The 21592-nt window shown below is 34.1% G+C and overlaps 1 protein-coding gene and 1 long non-coding RNA gene across 2 annotated transcripts in view; one reads left to right on the top strand and one right to left on the bottom strand.

Moving 5' to 3' along the window:
• Positions 1–13958, top strand: part of LOC126751723 (uncharacterized) — a 43570-nt gene extending 29612 nt beyond the window's left edge. The window contains exons 2-3 of the long non-coding RNA XR_007665916.1: positions 3851–3933; positions 13927–13958. This is a non-coding gene — a long non-coding RNA (uncharacterized LOC126751723). The remainder of the gene's footprint in view (positions 1–3850; positions 3934–13926) is intronic.
• On the bottom strand, positions 6003–15024 carry LOC126751712 (solute carrier family 23 member 2). The gene is made up of 8 exons (XM_050462195.1): positions 14825–15024; positions 7659–8278; positions 7475–7595; positions 7151–7406; positions 6944–7083; positions 6508–6877; positions 6311–6431; positions 6003–6241 (listed from the first exon to the last, which is right to left on the bottom strand). Exons 1-8 carry the CDS (start codon positions 14858–14860, stop codon positions 6124–6126), a joined length of 1782 nt encoding a protein of 593 aa, XP_050318152.1. The 5' UTR covers positions 14861–15024; the 3' UTR covers positions 6003–6123.
• Between the last annotated feature and the right edge of the window lie 6568 nt (positions 15025–21592).

Below are 21592 nucleotides of genomic sequence, written 5' to 3' on the forward strand. Positions count from 1 at the left end.
ATACAAGAACTTTTTTCCGAACGTTCAGTTTGTATGGCAGCTATAAGATATAGTAATCCGATCTGAACAATTTCTTCGGAGATTACATTGTTGCCCTAAAAAATAACCTGTGCCAACTTTTATGAAGATACATTGTCAAATGTGAAAGCTTTCCATACAAGAACTTGATTCCGATCGTTCAGTTTGTATGGCAGCTATATGTTATAGTGGTCCGATATCGGCAGTTCCGACAAATGAGCAGCTTCCTGAAGAGAAAAAGACATTTGCAAAATTTCAAAACGATATCTTAAAAACTGAGAGACTAGTTCGTATATATACAGACAGACAGACGGACATGGCTAAATCGACTCAGCTCAACATACTCATCAATTATATGTATATATACATACTTTATAGGGTCTCCGGCGCTTCCTTCTGGGTGTTACAAACTTCGTGACAAACTTAATATACCCTGTTCAGGGTATAAAAATAGTTTGCTCGAATAGTATGGAGAAATACATTAATAGATCCGAAGTGGAGAAGATCTGTGTTGCAATTTAATATTACTATAGCGGTACTACGTTACTGGCTTATAAAAAAGACTGTCATTTCAATTGGATTGTATTTTAAATAAGGACCAGTTAGTTCACTTAATGGACTAGTTCAGTGCAGACAGTTTAATGTTTACATACACCGGCACATATATTCGCAAAATCTAACGTCATATATAATATACATATGTATATATGTATATATTAATATATGTATGTGGCTCCTAAATAAAATGTGTTAAAAAAGTCCAAGAAGCGCACAAAAAATTTCATAGCAATCTGTTCAGCTTTCGCGTACCGCCAAAATCACAGTGGGACGTCGGCAAAAGAGAGGAAGTCACACGACCCATTGCTCACAAAGTGGGCGGCGCAGTGGTGCCAGTGACACTCGTTATACGGCAACGATGTGTTGAAGGAAGGCAACCGAATTTTAATGTCTGTGACTGTTTATATACATATGTATGTTTGTGAAGACGTAGTGATTTTGGCACTCTTGATTATAAAAGTCAAGACGACAATTTAAAAATCAGTCGCGAAAATGTTTAAATTAATAGATGAAGGATGTTTGAAATGTAATTTTATATTTTATATTAAAAAGGTGTTGTTTCTTGGTCGGATTTCTCCTTCCAATTAGGGGTGTCTGTTGTGAAGTTAATCGTGAAGCTGACTACAAAATTTTCTTCAGCTAAAATAAATTAGCACCTCCACCTAATATATCATGGTAATATGGACCTCAAAACATTGGAAAACATCAATTTTTTTACATTTTTGAAATGAATTGTAATGCTTTACGTATATGTGACAGAATCTGAAATTATATATTTTTTATAAGGTTAGCACCTTACCAAGAGTTGCAATACTGTTTATAAATATCAAAACTACTACCAAAATTTTCTAAATTTTTAATCAATCAATAGAACTGTGAATTAAGTGAGAAGCCTACTTAGATTGCATTTGACCTTGGCCACCCTGTATTATTGCGACTAATATACATTCTTGTAGACATGTACATATGTATATAAGTTGTGTTATTTTTGGTTCTGCCTTAGTGTTTCTGAATGATTATTTTCAAAAGAGTATTTTAATAGGAAAGAATTGCAGATTTAAGTTAAGATAGATATATTTATTGGCCTACTATTTAAACACTTTTATCTTTGTATTTATTTTATAGCGTAAAACCATAGACAACATATTTCTATATTTTATGTAAACGGGTGATTCTAGTAGAGGTATTTTGTTTAATAGCCATTTTTGACAGATCACGCGTGAGTCGTGTCAAGCTGTCATGGTATTTTTCTTCGGTTATGTTTGGCATTTCATCATGGAAAGAATGTGTTTCGCGTGCTTCGCTCAACTTATGGTCAATATTATCGCCTTACTGAGCGTATTATTCGCAACACTATCACTCATCTTGAGACCCAGCATTCATTATTGGATAATATTCGACCTAATAGACCACGTCCAGCAGCCGTTGAGAACGTACACGAAGACCATGTAGAGTCCGTTCGGTGCCATTCGCAGCAACTCGGACTGACGTATGGAAGGACTTGGCGTATTTTACGTCGAGATCTTAAATTGAAAGCATTCAAAATACAGCTTTGAATGAACTGAAGCCGCTCGACCTTCCCAAGCGACATCGCTTCGCTTCAAATTGTGTTCAGCGATGTTGCCCATTTCTAGCGCAATGTCAAGTGAAATTGACGCATTTGGGACGAAGAACAATCTAAAGAGATTCAAGAGCTGAAATTTCATACAAAGATCAATAGTTTGGTGTCGTTTGTGGGCCGGTGGAATCATCGGTTGAATTTGAAGCTCGTAATCGTGGCGACATTTGGTTTCAAAAAGACGGCGCCACTTCTCACATCAATGGATTATTCAATGGATTATTGAGAGAATACTTCAGTGAGCAATATTATTGTTCTTTCGAATGGTAACAAACGTTCCCCATTAAATTTGGAGCTTCTGTATTTTTTCTTTAAAAAAGTAGGGAACCTCGAAATGCATCAATTTATATATATTGTTCTATTACCACTTTATTATATACATATATAAATGAAATCAAACATTTCGAATATTTCCAATCCAAGAGGCTAGAGTCGTATTATCTGTCAAATTATATTTATCATATGATTTTAATAGATTTAGAGGAATAATCTGTTGCATTCTTCCCGTAAAATTTAATGACTTTAAATGTATTAAATTTTAAGAGATATAGCTTCCTTTACCTCGTGAAAAATAATTGAAATTTGTTGCCAACTGTCAATTTATATTGAGTATTATGCCCAAAATGTATTTTCATAAATCACTCTAGAAATCAAATGGCAGCCATTATCATTGGTCCGACCGCAATTGTCATTGATTTGACATAGTGAGAATCTTTATTAATGTTTCTTCCAGATTGACACACATACATACATATATAATTTAGAGATCTATACTCGCTAATGAACTGTAATCTCTAGTTTATTAACGGTAGGTTGTAAACTATAAAAATAAATAGCCAACCCAACGTGAAAACACTTAAAATGCGCCCATGTTTAATATTAATATCAACATTTCGTTTAAGCAGTACACATCTGCGTCGCTTGCCAGAAAAAAGTTGGAATCACCATAAGATAAACAGATATAGCCCATGTATATTAGATGGTTCCTTAGTATTTATAGAATATTTATTACATAGGTATTCCTCAACAGCCAAATGAGAACAATCACATTAGCAGCATTTCAATAAGATTAACTTGAGCAAATCGCCACTGACAGCCTGACAAAGTATATATCAGCGATGATGGCAGGTTTTTGTCTCGCTTAAATTTGTTATTCTAGCAGATAATTGCAGAATGCGAACAAAATACCGCAATAAGGCGGGTCGGAATTTATCTCTGTTTACACATTTATGCTCATGACTAGTGATTTGTATCTACTTTTTCGTGGGAAAGAATAATAATATTTTGTTATAAATATATTGCAAGAGGTTTAATATCAATGTAGACTACTAACTGCTCAGCATCGTAAAACCTCTTACTTTATATCCTCTAGTCGTATTTGTATGTAAGAAAATTTGCGCATATCTCACTTGTACTCATTGTAAATATAATATATGTTTGTGTCAAAACAAAGCGATCCAACCTAACTAGGAGATTTATTTCAAGTACTCACACACAATTGCACAAACAATATATTTATTTTTGAAAAATACATGAACAGTATGTACTTAAGTGAAGACAATTAGAAACACTTTGTGTTTATTTTCTTAAAATTTAAAATTTTACTAAATGTTCGTACATACATACATAAATACTCGTATTTATTTTCATCTGCAGGTGTCACATTGGCAGCGAGTATATTTGGGAACCACCATCCAAGAGTGACTCATCCCATGAGTAATGAGAACAAAAAAAAATAGGTAAACAAATATATTGGGACTTTAGCATTTCATGTAACTTTACAGCTAGCGGTTAGAATAGTGTTGAATGGTATAAAATGAAAGAATCGTCAAATTCTTAACTCAACCCACGGGGAATATAATATTTGGTATCAAGTTTTTTTATGTATATTTTGACTTTATATTACTCTATGCTCCAGAAACATAAAGTTGCGAAAGTTGCTATCAGGCTCAAGGAATCTGGGTTCCTAAAAGAACAGAGTGTCTGAACACTCGAAGATCCTCACTCACTTTGACTTCATACCGTATCCAAGTCATGACCATGGAGTCGCCAAACCGAACTCTGGCGGCTCCTTCTCTGCCCATATACTAGCGAAGGACTTGTGGGTGGGAAGAAGCCGGCGGCGATACTAACCTTGAACTTATTAACAGTGTATGTGAGAGAGAGTGTTAAGGAGAGCTTAACTTCACTATCAATAGCATCGATGCCTTTGTGATAAGACTAGTATGGGTGCCAGACCATAGCGAAATCGCAGGAAGTTGTAAAGCTAATAGCTAGTAAGAAAAGGCACCCTAGAACTGTCGGAATCTTGGCCAGCGTTGGGTACCTGCGCTATCACAAAAGCCTTCCGCTTAAGATCGATTGCAAGAGATCTAGTGATCTCATTACCCTTAGTAAGACTAGTCTCTCCCTAGTTGTGGCGCTTTTAACAGACTATTGTCCTATTGGCGTTCACACAGTTAGGTTGGGTATCCTACCAGATGACATTTGCAGAAGCTATATAGAAGAAGACGAGGAACACTTTCTTCTTGACTGTTCCGCTTTTGGGAGATCAATACTTAAACTCTTGGAGCGCATACCTTCAGACATCCCACCGAACTAGCGGAAAATTAAACGCCTGTGCAAATTTGTAATGGCTACTAAGCGTTATACTAATTTATAAGTACGAACACATGGGTTCTTCTTTTAAGGACTAAATGTATCAGTCTATCTGTGATCTTTGATCAGCCATCTAATCTAACCTAACCGAATCTATACTCCGGAAGCAATATAGTCTTGAGATTCATTCAAAATAAAATATATAATAATCCAACATTAAATATATTATTTTATAACAAGTAAGCAATAAGTTATCATAAAAAGGGTGCGTACTATTTAGTTACAATTACAACAATTTGTATAAAAATGAAATTTTTAATAAAGCATATAAAGCTCTACCTATTGCTTACAGTTATTAATGACATTCAGAAAGCTTAATTAGAAACTTTTACAATTTGAAAATGTTGAAGCTTCGTAAAAAAGCTTTTCAAAAGCTTATCTTTTATAGCAAGTATATCATAAAAGCACCATGCAATTAAAAATAACAGACAAAAGTGGTTGGTTTTTAATATTTAAATATTTTGCTATAAATTATCGTTTGTTTTCGCATATTTTACACAACTTAATTAAAAAAATATGAATTGTGATTACTTTAAATTTAAAAACATCACCTTTACATACACACACACAGTTAATTTAAGTAATCTTACGTGCCTTTGGGTATATGTACATATGTGCACATGGTAAACAGATGACGTATATTTTGTTCCCTTATTCGCAAGGTGGGCATTGAAAAATAGGCGTGGCCCCGCCCTCTAAAAAGTTTAATGTACATATCTCCTAAACCAGTTAAGCTACAAGAACCAAATTTTCTGAGTACAAATCTTCTACCGACAGTGTGAAAATGGATGAAATTGGAGGATAACCCCGCTCACTCCCCAAATAACGGTATTGTTAATAACAACTTAAAGCGCAATAAGTCAATAACTAAATACGCCAGATACATTAAATTTTGCCACCGGGATAGTATGAAAGAGCTTTATGTGAGCTGGTGTAAACATTTTACGATAGGCGTGGCACCGCCCTCTTTTTGGTGAAATCCCATATCTCGGGCGGATCCACGACAGCAATCGTAGACCTAAAGGAGATACGCGAGTAATTTCTTTAAAATCAATATTCATCGCAAACCACACGTTTTATAAAAGACGACCAATGACTTAACAGAGAAGCTTACCAAATATCAATCGCAAAATAATGGTACAAACGACTGTTATATGACTAATTTCGAAAGTAAAAGTAGATTTTATTGCAACTACTGGTATTCGGATACATTTCTAAAGGATTTTTCTACTTACGTAATAATTTAAAATACATATAGAACATCTCAAGTATTAAGTACATAATTTTAATACACTTACAATACAATTATAAACATAAAAACGTAAATTTAGCTTGTTTTCTTGTAGTTTGTATGTTGGCAAGAACGGCACGTAATAAGTCCACTTCCACCTAAAAAAGTAAAAATATAGCGTAATTGTTAAATGATTATACTCGCATGACATATACGACAGTACGTACTTTCTCAAAGTCTCCATGCCCCATGGGAAGTCATAATCCGTAGCGGTACCATCATTGATATTCGCATCGCCTAGTGGCATTTCATTGGCCCATTCAATGAGACCGCGCTCCTCAGCAGTACCTGCAAATTAATTGAAATAAGATATATGAGTGTTTTTGTATAGAAATGTACATCTGTAAGTCATTGGGAATATTACCAGGAATAACATTATCCAAGAAACAGCCCAGTAAGCCACCCACAAGAATGGTGGTACCCAACAGTACCGATAGGGTCGAGTCTACCGTTTCATTTCCAGTATTAATGGCGCCCGGATGTTCCTGCATCCACTTACATAAGACCATGGGGAAGAAAATGGATAAGCCAATAATATAGAGGTTGCGCGCCGAACGTAGGTCTACATATTGCAATGTGGAAAGTCCAAAAGCTATAATCATGCCAAACATGACACAAAATATACCGCCAACCACCGAATCCGGTATCATTATGAATACAGCGCCAAATTTGCCAATTACACCTTGCACGATCATTATCAAAGAGGCCCACTGTATGACACGACGGGAACCAACCTGCAATATGCGATATATACATAAGGATTAGTATTTAGTAAACATTCGATATAGTTTCAAACACACCTTTGTGACTCCAATAGCACCCACATTTTCGCCGAAAGTGTTTGTGCCATTTCCAGCACCCCAAATACCGGCTAGCACCGTACCCAGACCCTCAGTGCCAATACCACGATTGATGGCATGCAAAGGCGGAGAGTGTGCACCTACAAAGATAAAATTCAAAAGCAATATTGAGGAGTTATTTAATTGTAACAAAAAATTCTTACAAACCTGACATTTGAGAAACCGTTGGATAGTAACTAAGCGACTCTACGGTACACGCTAAAACGCCCGCCAACATACCCAATACGCCAGACAATGTGACCGACGGCAGTCCAAACTGAAATGGATATGGCACGTAGAACCATTTGGCATTGGTCAAAACCTTTAAACGCACATCTGTGCGTGAGGGGTGTCCCTCCTCAAAAACATTGGTTACGGTTAGAATTCCGCAGAGACCCCACATTATAGCAATAGTCATGAGCACCTAAAATTGTTATAATTTAATGGAAAACTGAAGAATAAACTGTTAATGCTCCTCGAAAACTCACTCACCGGAAACATACGGAAAAGTTGGAAGTTGCGCATTTCAATGCCATGACCTTTGCGGTAAGCTGGAAACGGTACGGATACATTCGCCATTATCTGTGAGAACAACGTTAGCATGGCTGTGGTGCTGCAGAAAACAATAAAAATCTATAAATATTAATGGAGTTCGAAAAACATCTACATTTCTTACCCAACAGCAATACCCCAATGCTTAGACGCAGTTTCGGCAGCGTGTTCGAACAGTGTTAGGCCGACCAACGAGACAGTCGGAACTATAGTGAGTGGCGTTACGAAGCGTAAAATTTTCCCCACAAGACCCGTATAACCCAACACAACCTGCACTAAAGCCGATACAGCGATCGCACCCGATAACTCACGCATACGTATCTGCCACAATTCCACACGATCCTCCTCATCTAAGGCGTCAATATCTTCGACCGATGGGCATTTCCATTGTGGCAATGCGAGAATCGCTAAGGTGGGTACCAAAAATGATATTGTACCGCCTTGTACGATTGGTAAACGAACACCCCAGGTGGCCTGTAGTAGAGTGACGATGCCTGTTACGAATATCATTGTTGATATTATAACACCACGGTCGGGATCCTCATCCGACATACACAGAGCGGGTGTCAAAATGAATGGAATGGACACGATAGCGCCAATCATGGTCAGATAATGCTGCAACGCCAAGAATATGCTCAAATACCATGGCGGATTTTCGTTAATCGCATATAAGAGTTTGGGCTGTGTTTTTTCATTATCAGCTGGGTTATTTGCTGAAGAACCATTGCTGATTGGGGGTTGTGGCTAAGGGTTTAAAAATAAGTAGATTTAATTAACAGCGGCTAAAAACAGAGTTATGCAAAAAATGTTTATAAGTTATTACTTTCGAAGTGTATACTTTAAATTTCAAGAATTCAGAAATGGCTAAATTGCTCTGATTCGAACTTATCATTAGCGCAGTAAAGAGTGCGACCGATTTATTTAATCTTTAATCAAAAGTCTATAATCTTCCAGCACAAATTCGTTCACGTGTTTAAACTGTTGCAATGGTTACGCCTTTTAAGTCCCTCCTCTTTCCAAGAATAATATTTATAAGATACAATGTAAAAAATTATAAATTCAGCGAGACATACGAAATTATTGCTTATTTGCCTTGTATTGTAATTTCCTATTTACTCAAATAATTGTGTTAAAAAATTATGGATAAATTCAATTGGCACGTAATTTATGTCCCGGGAATGAATACCATTTTAATATTATAATTGTGGGTATTGCATATTACTTACATTTAATTAAAATTGCTAATCATTTGTCGACAGATATTATTATTAGTCTGACTTAAATAATAAAATGCTAATTTATGCATTAAAATACAGGGTGGTTACATTATACGCGTACACGTGTTTTGAGTATTTGTTGGATGTATGCCAATTTTATTCGTAAAAAAAACTGAATTTGTAGTCCCCACATTATTTAAAAGATAAGGTTTAAATGAGAATTTAAGGGTTACATGGGCTTACGGGTTTAAAAAAATCGACTTTCACTTATTATCTTATTAAATTCTACAATCTCTAGAATATTATCCTAAATCTTCAAGTTGATCCGAGCAATAGTTTCATATATACAGCCTTGAAAACTTGTGCGCTCGAGGCTAACTAGGCTAAGTGCGCCGTCTTTAAGCGCATTTTTCTCGAAACTGTGTTTTTGAAGTCGGTTGAAAAGAGTTCTCGAGAAGCTCTCAACCGATCTTCATGAAATTTTACACAGGTCTTTGAGATACAATTCTTAAAGACTTGGCCAAAAGATTTTTTTTCGATTACAACTATTTGAAAAAAATTTTCATTTTTTTGTAAAAAAAATGTCTGTCGCAAATTACCGGAAATGGTGTCGCCGAGTTTAAAATATTTTTTTTTTTTAAATTTCAGAATTTCTTTTGCTAATGGTGTATGTTTGTAACAATAAAAAATTCGAAAAAAATATTCCTGTTTTTATATGAGAAAAAATTGTTGAAAAAAAAAAATTTTTTCGCAAGGAAATCAATTCAACCTCTTAACTAAAGAGAGAGTGGTGTGCTCTTCAGGCCTCTTACGATTCACCCAGCCCCTACGACTGCCAATACCTCCGCCAAGTCGAATAACAACGATAATAGAGTATATTTTGCAAGCGAAACAGAGCTGAATTTAAACTTGGTCTCATAGATTAACATCTTCTTGAACGAGAACTTCGGATTTGCTTTCTAAACCCAAACTACATAAATGTTAACAACCCTATCTATATTGAACCCTTGTGTGTGTATAAGTGCTCGTGCAAGCTCGTGTCTAACACTTACTAATTTATCAAATCAGTGAAAAATTGTCTGCATAAATTAGTACCCTTGTTGAATCCGACTTATTTAACGGAACATAACTACATAGATATTGTGGTTGTTTCTCTCAAGCTCAAGCTACTACTGTCAGTGCTTTAACACCACCCCGTGCTATTTCTGATTAATGGACTCACAACTCATTGACTTTAATTGGTGACTGAATGTCGCTTGCGGCACTCATGAATCAATGTGCATGTAGGTGTGTGTATGTTTGTGAAGTGCACGAGCTGCACATTGTGGACACTCGTATTTGGCCGTGTGTCACAACTCTAGAAGCGCCAACACATTCTTTACTGCATCACTGCAATCAGAAATCGATAAATTGGCAATTCATTGAGAACTTGTGAAAGTAAACCGATTTAGATTTAATTATACTAATTAATTTATTTATATTCGCAGATAATATAAATATTCTGTGAATTTACGTTTACTAGCATTACGAATGTTACATCATTTAGAGTAATTGCAGCTTATATTGAATTTCGTTGAAATGGCATTCAACTCAATTTGATAATATTTATTTAATAATAATATTTTCCCGTAGTAATTTGTTCGTAATATTCTAGTTCCACTATTGCGTTACTATAGTTGCAGCGTCATACAGTGTAACCGTTACAACTTGTTGATGTTATTCAGAAACCATTGGCGTAGAACTGAGTCATTAAAAAAGTTTTATCTCCAAAGAAAAGACAGAACCTTTCCTAAGAAATTATTTTTTTTGTGAATGAATGGACAATTTTACATTGATTACCGATGAAGAAGTCAAATTAAGAAGGATGTGTATATAAAAGAGATTCGTATGCGGGAAATGTACCACGAACCCTTATTCCCATTTTGAACAACTTTGCCTAATAGACTATAGGTTCAAAGCCGGATTCGAGCCATCGAATTTTAAAGCAAAGTTTAAAAATCAGAGTAACCGATTGTATGAGAGATATACGATATAGTGGTCCGATGACTCCGACAAATAATCAATGGAATATAAGAATTCATATACGTTTTGAATTTCATTCGGATATCACGAAAAAATTTTTATAATCCTTATCCCTGATCACTGATTTTATGATCCCTAAAAAGCTTCGTATTAAAGCTCGGTCTTAGATCCATACTCTTTTAGGCAAAGGTATTCAGAATCATCCATAGAACATTCCTCGTATAACTTTTTTTTCCGTTTGTTTTGGCTCCCTGTACATCGCCCCGCTCTAATGTATAATATTATATGCCGCAGATCGATGACAATGTTTCGGTTCAAACCTATGTCAGGAAAAGCAAAAAAAAACGAGAACTCCCACCACAATCGGAGAATCTACACCTACTAGAAATAAAAAAAAATGAACCGCCAAGATTTCAGACCAAATTCTAATCGAGTTGATGAAAAAAATAGAAAACTTTGTCAACACGATAATTCATGCCAGACCTACAAATTTTTATAAGAAATGTTATGTATTTTAGGGTACAATATTAAAAGGAACTGTTTCACGAGCTTTCACTGGGTGATACATATCAAGCCACTGATATGGCTATGGCTTTAGGGCTTACCACGCAGTAGAGGGTTAAATCATATGTACTTAAATATAGAAAAGTAATATTCAAACAGTAAAAGTACTTTTTTTGACTATTACATATCATCATGCATACGTTAAGAGTATTAAATTTACTCGGGGGTTTTCTGCTGTTCAAAAGATTTATTACCAAGTAATTCGCCTTAAAAAAGTAAACCACTTTTGAAGTGCTAGCTGATGCGTTTATATAATTAACATAATGTTTATAAATGATAAAATTGTGTAATTTCTTCAAAGAAAAACCAATAGACAACGAACTCAGCTTTGGAATTCGTGACACAATTAACACAGGTGAATAGGTTAGAGATGTAAATTAAATTGTGTTGTGGGATACACTGAATTATGGCTGATGCCGTAGACGTAGCACAAAGTACTTATGTTCAAGTAGCAAATCGAACAGGCAACTGTCTAAAACAAGAATTATATACCACCTTAATGAGGTATCATCAATATTTTGTGACAGTTTCTCGACAAACGACTTTTCACAGCCTCCCTAGCTGGGTGAGCGCACTGCACAGGGCGTCTCAATCGCGCCCTTTGTAGTAAGCACTGGTTATTTAAGGTTGAACAGAATTATTGTAGTGGGGATATTGTTACAATTTTACTGGAAGAATCAATTAATCAATTCACTCAATTGTCAATTGTACACATTTATTAAAATCAAGATAAATACAGACGTACTAAATACATATAAATATACGTATTTACATAGAGGTTGGGTTTCAAAGAATACATTAAAAATTAATTGAATTGACATTTGAATTAATGTTTTTTTTTATTTTGTTATCTGAAACACTGGTAAAAAAATAAAAAAAATTAATCCCACATAACGGATTGAAAAATAAAAAAATTTATACTATATAACGGATGAAAAAAAATGTAGTCCCAACTACTGAATTAAATAAAAAAAAATAAAAACTTTATTTCCAAGCTTACAATTGGGAACTTAAAAAGAAAGTGTTTTAAAATTACATTTTTTTGGGTTTGCGTGCATCATTCAATTATATTCGTTTAAATTACAGACTCAACATCAAATCAAATATCAAAATTAAATTTTAATATCTAGTTGAAAAATTTTTTAAAAAAATTGCAACCTATATAACAGATGTAAAAATTCAGTTAATAGTGTATTGAATTCAAAAAAAATAAAAACTTTATTTCCAAGTCTTGTTTTATAATTGGGACTAAAATAAATGATCAAGAGCTGTTATTTTCACTTGTGAATTTAAAATTAAATACAACAATATTTTTTACATATCGTCATCTAAAATGCAAAATAGCGTATGATAAAAAAATTCGAAATTCAGTGTTTCATAGTGAATTACGATTCACTACTTCAAATTACATACATATAAGTACATATGTATGTTTTTAAATTAAAATAACCCAGTTTTAACAATATTTAAGTTTTATTTCAAATTCCATTTTATAACGTATTTTTCCTCCATTAATTGCATATTAAGGGTTACTGGGTTTAGAAAAAATCGATTTTTTTTTTATTGTCTTACTAACATCTACAACGATATTCGTAAATTTTCAAGTTAATCCGAGTAATAGATTCGGAGATACAGCCTTAAGAATTGTGCGCTGGAGGCTAGCTAGGCTAAGTGCGCCGTCTTTAAACGCTTTTTTCTGTATATTTGAAGTCGATTAGCAAGATTTCTCAAGAGCTATTCAACCGATCTTCATGAAATTTTATACAGGTCTTTGAGTTACAATTCTTCAAGACTTGCACAAAGGATTTTTTTCGATTACAACTATTAAAAAAATAATACTAATTTTCACTGAAAATTTAATATTTTTTTTTTGTGAAAATGTAAAAACCCATTTTTCAATTTTTTTCCTTCGTCCAAGTTCTAAGTTAAGGTTTCAAGTGAAACACGTTTTTTCACATTGGATGATCCTGTGAAGAGCTAACCTGCCAACGCGGCCGTATTTTTTTTCCGAGCGGTCACCGGATATGGCGTCGCAATGGCCGAGTGTAAAATATTTTTTTCCAAAAGTTTCAAATTTCTTTGTTAAGGGGGTATTCTCATGTAATCACTTCAAAAAATCGATTTTTTTTTATATTTTGGCAGTAAAACCTATTGAAAACATGCTGTGAAAAATTCAGACCGAAATTCATAGTATTTGATAAGTTACAGCTCATAGTCGCCGACGTGTCGTAAGCGACTGTCTACCAGGCGCCATGACAAGTCTACGGCTGCTACGTTTCTATTGTCGATTTCTCGAATCATCATTTTCTGAAACTCTATTGGTCCTAAACAAAAAAGTATGCAACCGATTGCTTTAAAATTTACATATGTATGTTCTTCTACTCATTTATAGTTATCGTCCCTACCAGAATTTTTTATTTTCGAAAATATTTTCATATTTTTTAAACGATTTTTAACGAAAAAAAAACAAGATTTTCGTGACTTTTTTTTGAAGTTCAACATTTTTTTTTAATGAAATTGATTATATTCGGTAAGAACGATAGCCGCAGAACTACTGAATAATAATCCATTCGATTTTTTTTATTTCAGACAACATGAACAGCCGCTATCACCATGACCAGTGAACTACTTTTTTTTGTTGACTACTTTGATTTAAAAAAAAATATATTAAAAATGTGAAAAACGAAAAAAAAAATTGTTTGTACATTTCAAAATACAAATAAAAATATATTACAAAATTAAAAATATTGAATTTTGTTGTCGCATAAAAAAAAATTTCCTAAAAAGTGGTAAAATGTGTGCGTTCACATGAGAGTATATTTGTAACAATAAAAAATTTTAATAAAATATTTCATGCAAATTTTTTAAATTTATTTATTAAAAATTTTTTCTTAAAAAAAATCACAAAAAGAGCGTTTTTCTGAAGTGCAAAAGGTTACACATACAAATGTAAGTCATTAAGACGATATTATTTGTTAAAAACAAAATAAAATAATTTAATAAGAAAAAATCAATATTAAAAGGATTCATTTAGCATAGATCGAACTTCCAAACGGTAAACACAAATATAACCAATTTTAATTTTTTTGTTTATTTATGCCTTAACTTCAGACTGAAAATACGTATAACAATCGAAATCAAAAGTCTGTCATCCAAACAACAAAGCACATGGGGTAAATGCTAAATATCAACACGTTTTTGGGCAAAATAAAAGCGGAATTAAAGAAACACGGCAAAAAGATTTGAAACGTTTATCAGCAATTATGATTTATATCTTTATTACATTCTTAGGCACTAAACTGTTTCTCTTTTTTTGTTCGATAAGCACATATTCATTTAATCTTATATACATATACACATACATATACATATGTATGTATTTTTAAGGGCGACCACAAGTCACAGTGCAATCCTTCAACTTTCAGTCCACCTACGTACTCGTGTATGTATGTAAGTATATTTAAGTGAAAAAAATATTTTTTCTTACAAGATCACCATCCACTTTCACATTTGTCAACTCCATTTCGTGACTTTTGTTGGATTATTACGGCTGCGCGGTATTTTATTATTCAAGGATCACGCTCAAAAATAACGGATTTTACAATTACAACTTGAGCTGTTACGAAGCGCCACTCACAACCCAAACGAACCGCCAGCGTCTGCGTTACTTTGCAGAATGAGAATCGGGAGCGATCGAAAGGTTTTCATCTCCCCAATAGCAGCACGGCGCGAATTTATCGCGATTTGTTGCTGTGGGTACTGCGTTACGGGCGTATAAAAACCCGAAAACAATGTACATAGGTATATATGTATAAGGTATAGTAATAACAACAACTCCATTGCCTTAACAGCGAAGAAGCAGGGATTCCTATATACACCGATATTCTGAGAGTGTTTTCTTTTAAATAAAAAATTCAACTAAATAATAGATGCTATATAAAAATATATGCTATACTTGTACATATGTATTTATTTATATTTATTGTGAGATTTTCTATTTCTCTCGTGCTTAGCATATATTTATTGGTAAAGAGTATAGAGTGCTCTGAATATTTCCTAATTAATTTAATCGAAACTTTGATATTTTCTTACACACAAATGTAAATGTTACGAGTATTAGCTGGCGCACACACAGATGTACATACATATGTACATGTGCATTGGATATGCTGCTAGCAGACTTCGAACGTCTAGTAAGATTTAAAATTTATGTTACTAATTCACATTGTTTGTCAGGAAAAGAAAAGCGTTAAACTATAATACCCTTCACAGGTGCATTTGTATAACATAGAAAGATATTGAACGATCTTTTTATTGATTTTGACAAATCAGTTTGAATGGCTGTTATATGCTACAGTGGTCTGACCGGAACAATTTGTTCGAAAATTACAGCGCCGTCCAGGACAATAATCTCAGCTATAATCTTCAGAAGTTCGATTTGTAGAATTTGTTCGCTCACGAAATGTGGTTAGAGAGTTGCAATTTTTGCAGTGGATAAACGTTGATTTAAGTTTTGTATTTCTAACCACGTTTCGTGAGCGGAATCGTTGTGAATGTTGAAAAAGGCTAACGGTAATTCAAAAACACAAGCCTACGAATGGTACAAAGCCTTCAAAGACGGTTGAGAGATCGTTCAGGACATGCCTAGTACTGGACGACCTTCGATCTATTCAACTGATGAGAATATTATAAAAGTGAAGGATATTTTGCCTGAAAATCGTTAAGCAAGCACTATAGAGATGGCAAGAGAGCTCGACATCTCTCACGAGTCCGTTGGAATGAATTTGATGGATATTTTCGGTATGAAACGCGTTTTTTTCTAGATTCGTCCCGATAAATCTGAATTTTTATCAAAAAGAGTACGAATTTAAACCCTAAAACGCTATGAATACAATCATTCAACCACCATATTCACCAGATTTGGCTCCGTGTGATTTTTTCTAGTTCCCCATACTAAAATTGCTGCTCCGTGGAACCCGTTTTTAGTCGATCGAAGGGATAAAACAAAATTCGGTGAAGAAGTTGAAGGCCATCCCAAAAAATGCTTATGAAAAGGGTTTCGAGGACAGGAAAATCCATTGGCATAAGTGTATTACATCTGGTGGTGATTACTTTGAAGGCGAAAAAAATAAATATTGATGAATAATTAAATAGTTTGCTTTTAATATGCCCTTAGTCTCAATGTGTATAAATTTTACAGCTTCTCCCCTTTACTTCTAGCGCGTCTCTGTAACAATTTAATAAAGTTTGTTATAAAAATTCCACCCTGTCCGCCTTTGGAAAAATCTTCTGTAGCCGATAGCGCGTAATCTGTAAACAATTATAAAAAACTTGATTTAGTTATCGGATGAAGATTTCGGAAAATTTGTATCAAACATTTTTTTTATAAAAACGTCACTAGGCAAATAATCATACTTCATATGTTACGAATATATGTATGTCAAAAAACTTGATTTAGTTGGTAGCTGACAATAGAGAGATAAGGTGGGTGGAAGCAATATTTTATTACTTTATCATACATTTTTTTATAAAAACGTTGGCTACTTCAGTTGTCAATAAAAAAAAAACTGACGACTAAAATAATTCCAACCCAGATAAGTGTCATAACGATCTTAAGGGGTCAGTAGTAGTCAGTATAGTAGTAGTATCATTTTCTGTTTTCTTGTACCCTTAGAATTAATATATTCCTACTTTACCATTGGAAGGTTTTCGTACAAGGACTTAATAATACCGACGTTCGGAGCGCTTGTTATAATGGTCCGATATCGCGTTTTTCTCAAAACACACTTTTTTAAAATGGCGAACATGATTCCGGTGGAACTACTTAACCGATTATTTTATTGTTTTTTTTTTAATTATCACAAAACGCCTGGCTATCGTTCCTATATTTTTTATAATTTATGGACAATGTTATGACAAAATTTATGTAAAACAACATGGTGAAAAATTAAAAAAAAAAAAAACGTTAATTACTTTTTTATTTATCAACATTTTTTCATGATTCTGGTAGGGACGATAACCATTCACGTACTTTTTAAGAATAATTGGGTTTTGTGTTTCAGATGATCCAAACATGAGAAATCGTGTCCGCCAGTGAAAAAACGCATCTCATTCACCCAGCCATTTCTCCGACAGATGTCACGCAAAAAATCCGAAAAAAATTGTTTATACACTCCACGATAAACCTCATGATATGTGAAAAAAGTTCTATTGTAGAATAAAAATTTCTACGTATGAAAAAAAAATGTCAAAAAAACAGGACAGATTACCCTAATGACTCCTTAAAGATAACGTCTTACCCTGATAAATAGGTGAGTCCGCACGAAACGAAAACTCACGCATGTTATTATTTGAATAAACTCTAACATCTCTCAGAGATAGGTGGTTATTTACTAGCTTTCATTCTCATTTGTTTAAAAAAAATGTTTCTCTCGAACAAAGCACAACTCCTCTCTCTCCTCTCTAGTGTATTTGGATTAATTGTTACAATTAACAACTTATAGTAACATCTCATCAAATTTGACTCAGACTGTGAAAAAAATTTCCAATTTCACATATTTGTACAAGTATACAAATCTTTATTATCACCATGAAATAGGCTACTGAGCTAATACAAGCAAGAAAATTTTCCATAGACTTGTTATAAGACTCGGCTGCGCTGACCCAGTGCCTTCTGAATTTTGGTTTTTTCGGTTTCGGATCATTTTTGGAGCACCATTCCAGCTATTGTTGGACAATTTTGACGTAATCTTCATATATCAACGTCTCATCGCCAGCTATTATGCGTTTGATAAATGTAGGGCCATCAGCTTTTAGTTATAGTCAAGCGTTGACACGTCAAAAACATTAACCAACATGTGTTGAGTCGATTTATTGGAGATGTTGGGATCTGCCTGCTATCTTTCTGATGCCAACACGACGATTTTCAATCACTATTTCTTTAACTTTTTCGATGTTATCGTCATCAACGGAGGTGGATGGACGACTCACATGGCGCAAGTTATCAATGACTTCACGACTATCACGTTTGCCTTGTGATATTCAAATACTTGTAATCGTGACTCGCGTTTATGTAAAAACACATTAATTGACTTAGGAAGATCAAATTTCTCATATAATGATTATATCAGAAACTCATTTAACAAATAAAAAAATTTCAATATACCTGGACTTAAACTCTATGTCACAAATCAACCAGATGGAAAAGCGCATGGTGGCACGGCAGTATTGATTAGAAATCGTTTAAACCACTATGCTCTAGAATCTCATGCTACTCCACAGTTACAAGCTACAACAATATTACTAAAAATCGGGGTTGTGACTTAAACCTTACGGCTATATACTGTCCACCTCGTTTTAAAATTATAGAAAGCGAAAGACTTTTTCGGAACACTAGGTCAAAGATTTCTAGCAGGTGGAGATTACAACGCAAAACACACGTACTGGGGCTCTGAAAGGACGACAGCTGTACTAGACTAATATGAATAAGCATAATAAGCTGGATATAATATCTCCTGGTAAGCCGACATACTGGCTCAGTGATAGAAAAAAAATACCAGACTTAATAGATTTTGCTGTAGTCAAAAATATAGATAGATCGCTTATGACAGTCGATACATGTACAGACTTATCATCTGATCATTCTCCTGTACTAATAAAGTTATACGAACAGCCCATGATATTTGAGCCAAAAGTTCCTCTAACATCACATAAAACTAACTGGTTGAAGTATAGAAAGTATTTATATCAGCAGCCACATCAATATTGATTGCAAAATAAATACAGGAAGAGACATTGATGAAAATATAAGAGAATTTAATGACGTAATAACTAATGCAGCTGTATTGGCAACACCAAATAGAAACAATAAACCAGTTGGATTTAGAAAGGTCACCAATAATGAAATAGAGAAACTTGTAAATGAGAAAAGGCGAGCTAGGCGTAAATGGCAGTTAAATCGCACCCCTTCAACTCTGCTTCAACTGAAATCTGATGGACGAAAGTTAAAAAAGCGCTTAAACGTAAGGAAGAACGCAACACTGAAAATTATATAAAGAAACTGTGTCCAAATTCTAGCAAGCAAAATTCCCTTTGGAAAGCCCAAAAGTCTTTCAAGCCACCAGTAGATTCCAACATGCCTCTAAGACAGATGAATGGTAATTGGGCACGTAGTGATGAGGATAAGGCAAATTGCATTGCAAATCACCTAGAAACGGTATTTCAACCCAATTTCCCAAAGAAAAACTTTAAGTTGCCAACCTTGCCCAATACCGCAAACGAGTCGCTTGTGTCTATTAGGACTTCTACATCTGAAGTACTAGAATAATAAAAGAACTTAACCCAACAAAGTCACCAGGACATGATAATATTACCCCGAAAATGCTAATTGAATTACCAAATATTGCCGTAAAGTGCTCTCTTTGCTCTTCAATCTTGGATACTATCCTAATTCATGGAAAAAGTCGCAGGTTAACTTTGATAGATAAACCTGGGAAAGACTTAACACAGCCGTCTTCATACAGACCAATCAGCCTTCTACCCTATCTTTCTAAAATATTTGAAAAAGTGTTACTATTAAAGATGTCTCCTTTCCTCCACGAAAATAATATAATACCAACGCACCAATTCGGGTTTCGTGAAAAACATAGCACGATAGAGCAAGTAAATAGAATTACTAACGAAATAAGAAAAGGCTCAGGCGTTTGATAAGGTGTGGAATGAGGGCCTTTTATATAAGATTAAAAATATTCTACCTTTAGAATTGTATAAAACATTGGAGTCTTATTTAAGAAATAGAAAATTTATGGTAAAAGTAAGGGATTTCATATATGAACGACAGATAAGGGCTGGTGTACCCCAGGGCAGTGTTTTAGGCTTATCATATATATACAGCAGATCTTCCAACAGCTAACAATGTATTAACTTCAACTTTTGCGGACGACACAGCTATAGTGAGCCGTAACAAATGCCACATAATAGCATCAAGAATATTAGCCGAGCACTTAAGGGTGGTCGAAGTATGGCTAGCCAACTGACGTATAAATGTGAATGAACAAAAGTGTAAGCATGTTACGTTTTCGTTAAGACCAAAAATGTGTCCGGCAGTAAAAATAAACAATATTTTAGTACCCCAAGCGATTGAAGTAACTTATCTTGGTATTCACCTAGATAGAAGACTTACTTACGTAGAGAAAACATATCTCTAGTAAAATAACTTGCATGAAGATAAGAGCTGCAAATTTAAATTGGCTATTAAATAAAAACTCCAAACTTAGCCTAGACAACAAAGTGCTTTTATATAATGCGGTCATAAAGCCGATTTGGATGTATGGCATTCAACTGTGGGGTACGACCTGTGCAACTAACATTGATATAATACAAAGGTTCCAAGCAAAAATGCTTAGATCAATCACGTGTTCACCATGGTACATGCGTAATGAAAATATCCATAAAGACCTTGGTATTTCTATCATAAAGAAGGAAGTAGAAGACAGCATAATTAAATATATATCTAAACACCGAGATCACCCAAACCCTTTGGCTAATGCTTTGGTACATTCCAGCGATCAAACACGCCTTAAAAGAAAAGATAAGCCCGCGTACTAAGGAGCAATGAATCACCAAAACAGCACATCACTTGCTTGAGCGTGTCTAGTTTTTAAATAGATTTAAGATTTTATAACTTATTGTTAGGCTTTTAAAACAAAAAGCAGATTCAATAAATAAAAGGATATTGAAACAAAAAAAAAAATTCTCACAAACATAAAAAAGTTTGCACCAATCTATGAAAAAATTTGTAATCGAATTGGTTTATAATGACCGGTCCGGGTCATTTTGGATCAAAAGACACACTTTATCTCAACAAAAATATATTTTCATGGTTATTCAAACTACTTATAGTTTTACAAAACATATCTCAGACACTAAATAACATAATATATGTTAATTTCATTGTCAGCTATTTCAACGAAACCCAGTCTACCTGGTCAAATAGACGGCTCTGAAGAACTTTACAAAAAAAATCGCGGATAATAAGCCAGATGACTCAAAAAATAAACCTAATACGGTATTCCGCACAAATTCACAAAAATTATATATTTTGCACAGCAAATTAGGCGTGACTTTTGTAGAAAAGAATTGCTCTCTGCATTTCAACTATGGATAATTTTTGAGTGCTCTGTTAAAAATAAATTATATTTTCCAGTTAAATCAATAATTAACGTCAATCAGCATAGGCTTGTCTCTGGTCGCTCCA

This window comes from Bactrocera neohumeralis, chromosome 2, assembly GCF_024586455.1.
Source record: "Bactrocera neohumeralis isolate Rockhampton chromosome 2, APGP_CSIRO_Bneo_wtdbg2-racon-allhic-juicebox.fasta_v2, whole genome shotgun sequence".
Classification (NCBI taxonomy): Eukaryota; Metazoa; Arthropoda; class Insecta; order Diptera; family Tephritidae; genus Bactrocera; species Bactrocera neohumeralis.

What these genes read in the sequence shown, in the direction of transcription:
- LOC126751712 (XM_050462195.1), bottom strand. Translation starts at nt 14,860, where the DNA reads ATGGAGTTGACAAATGTGAAAGTGGATGGTGATCTT. An exon ending in CATTGGGGTATTGCTGTTGG is followed by an intron (nt 7,596 to 7,658) that starts GTAAGAAATGTA and finishes TGTTTTCTGCAG; the next exon opens with CACCACAGCCATGCTAACGT. An exon ending in AACGGTTTCTCAAATGTCAG is followed by an intron (nt 7,084 to 7,150) that starts GTTTGTAAGAAT and finishes TTATCTTTGTAG; the next exon opens with GTGCACACTCTCCGCCTTTG.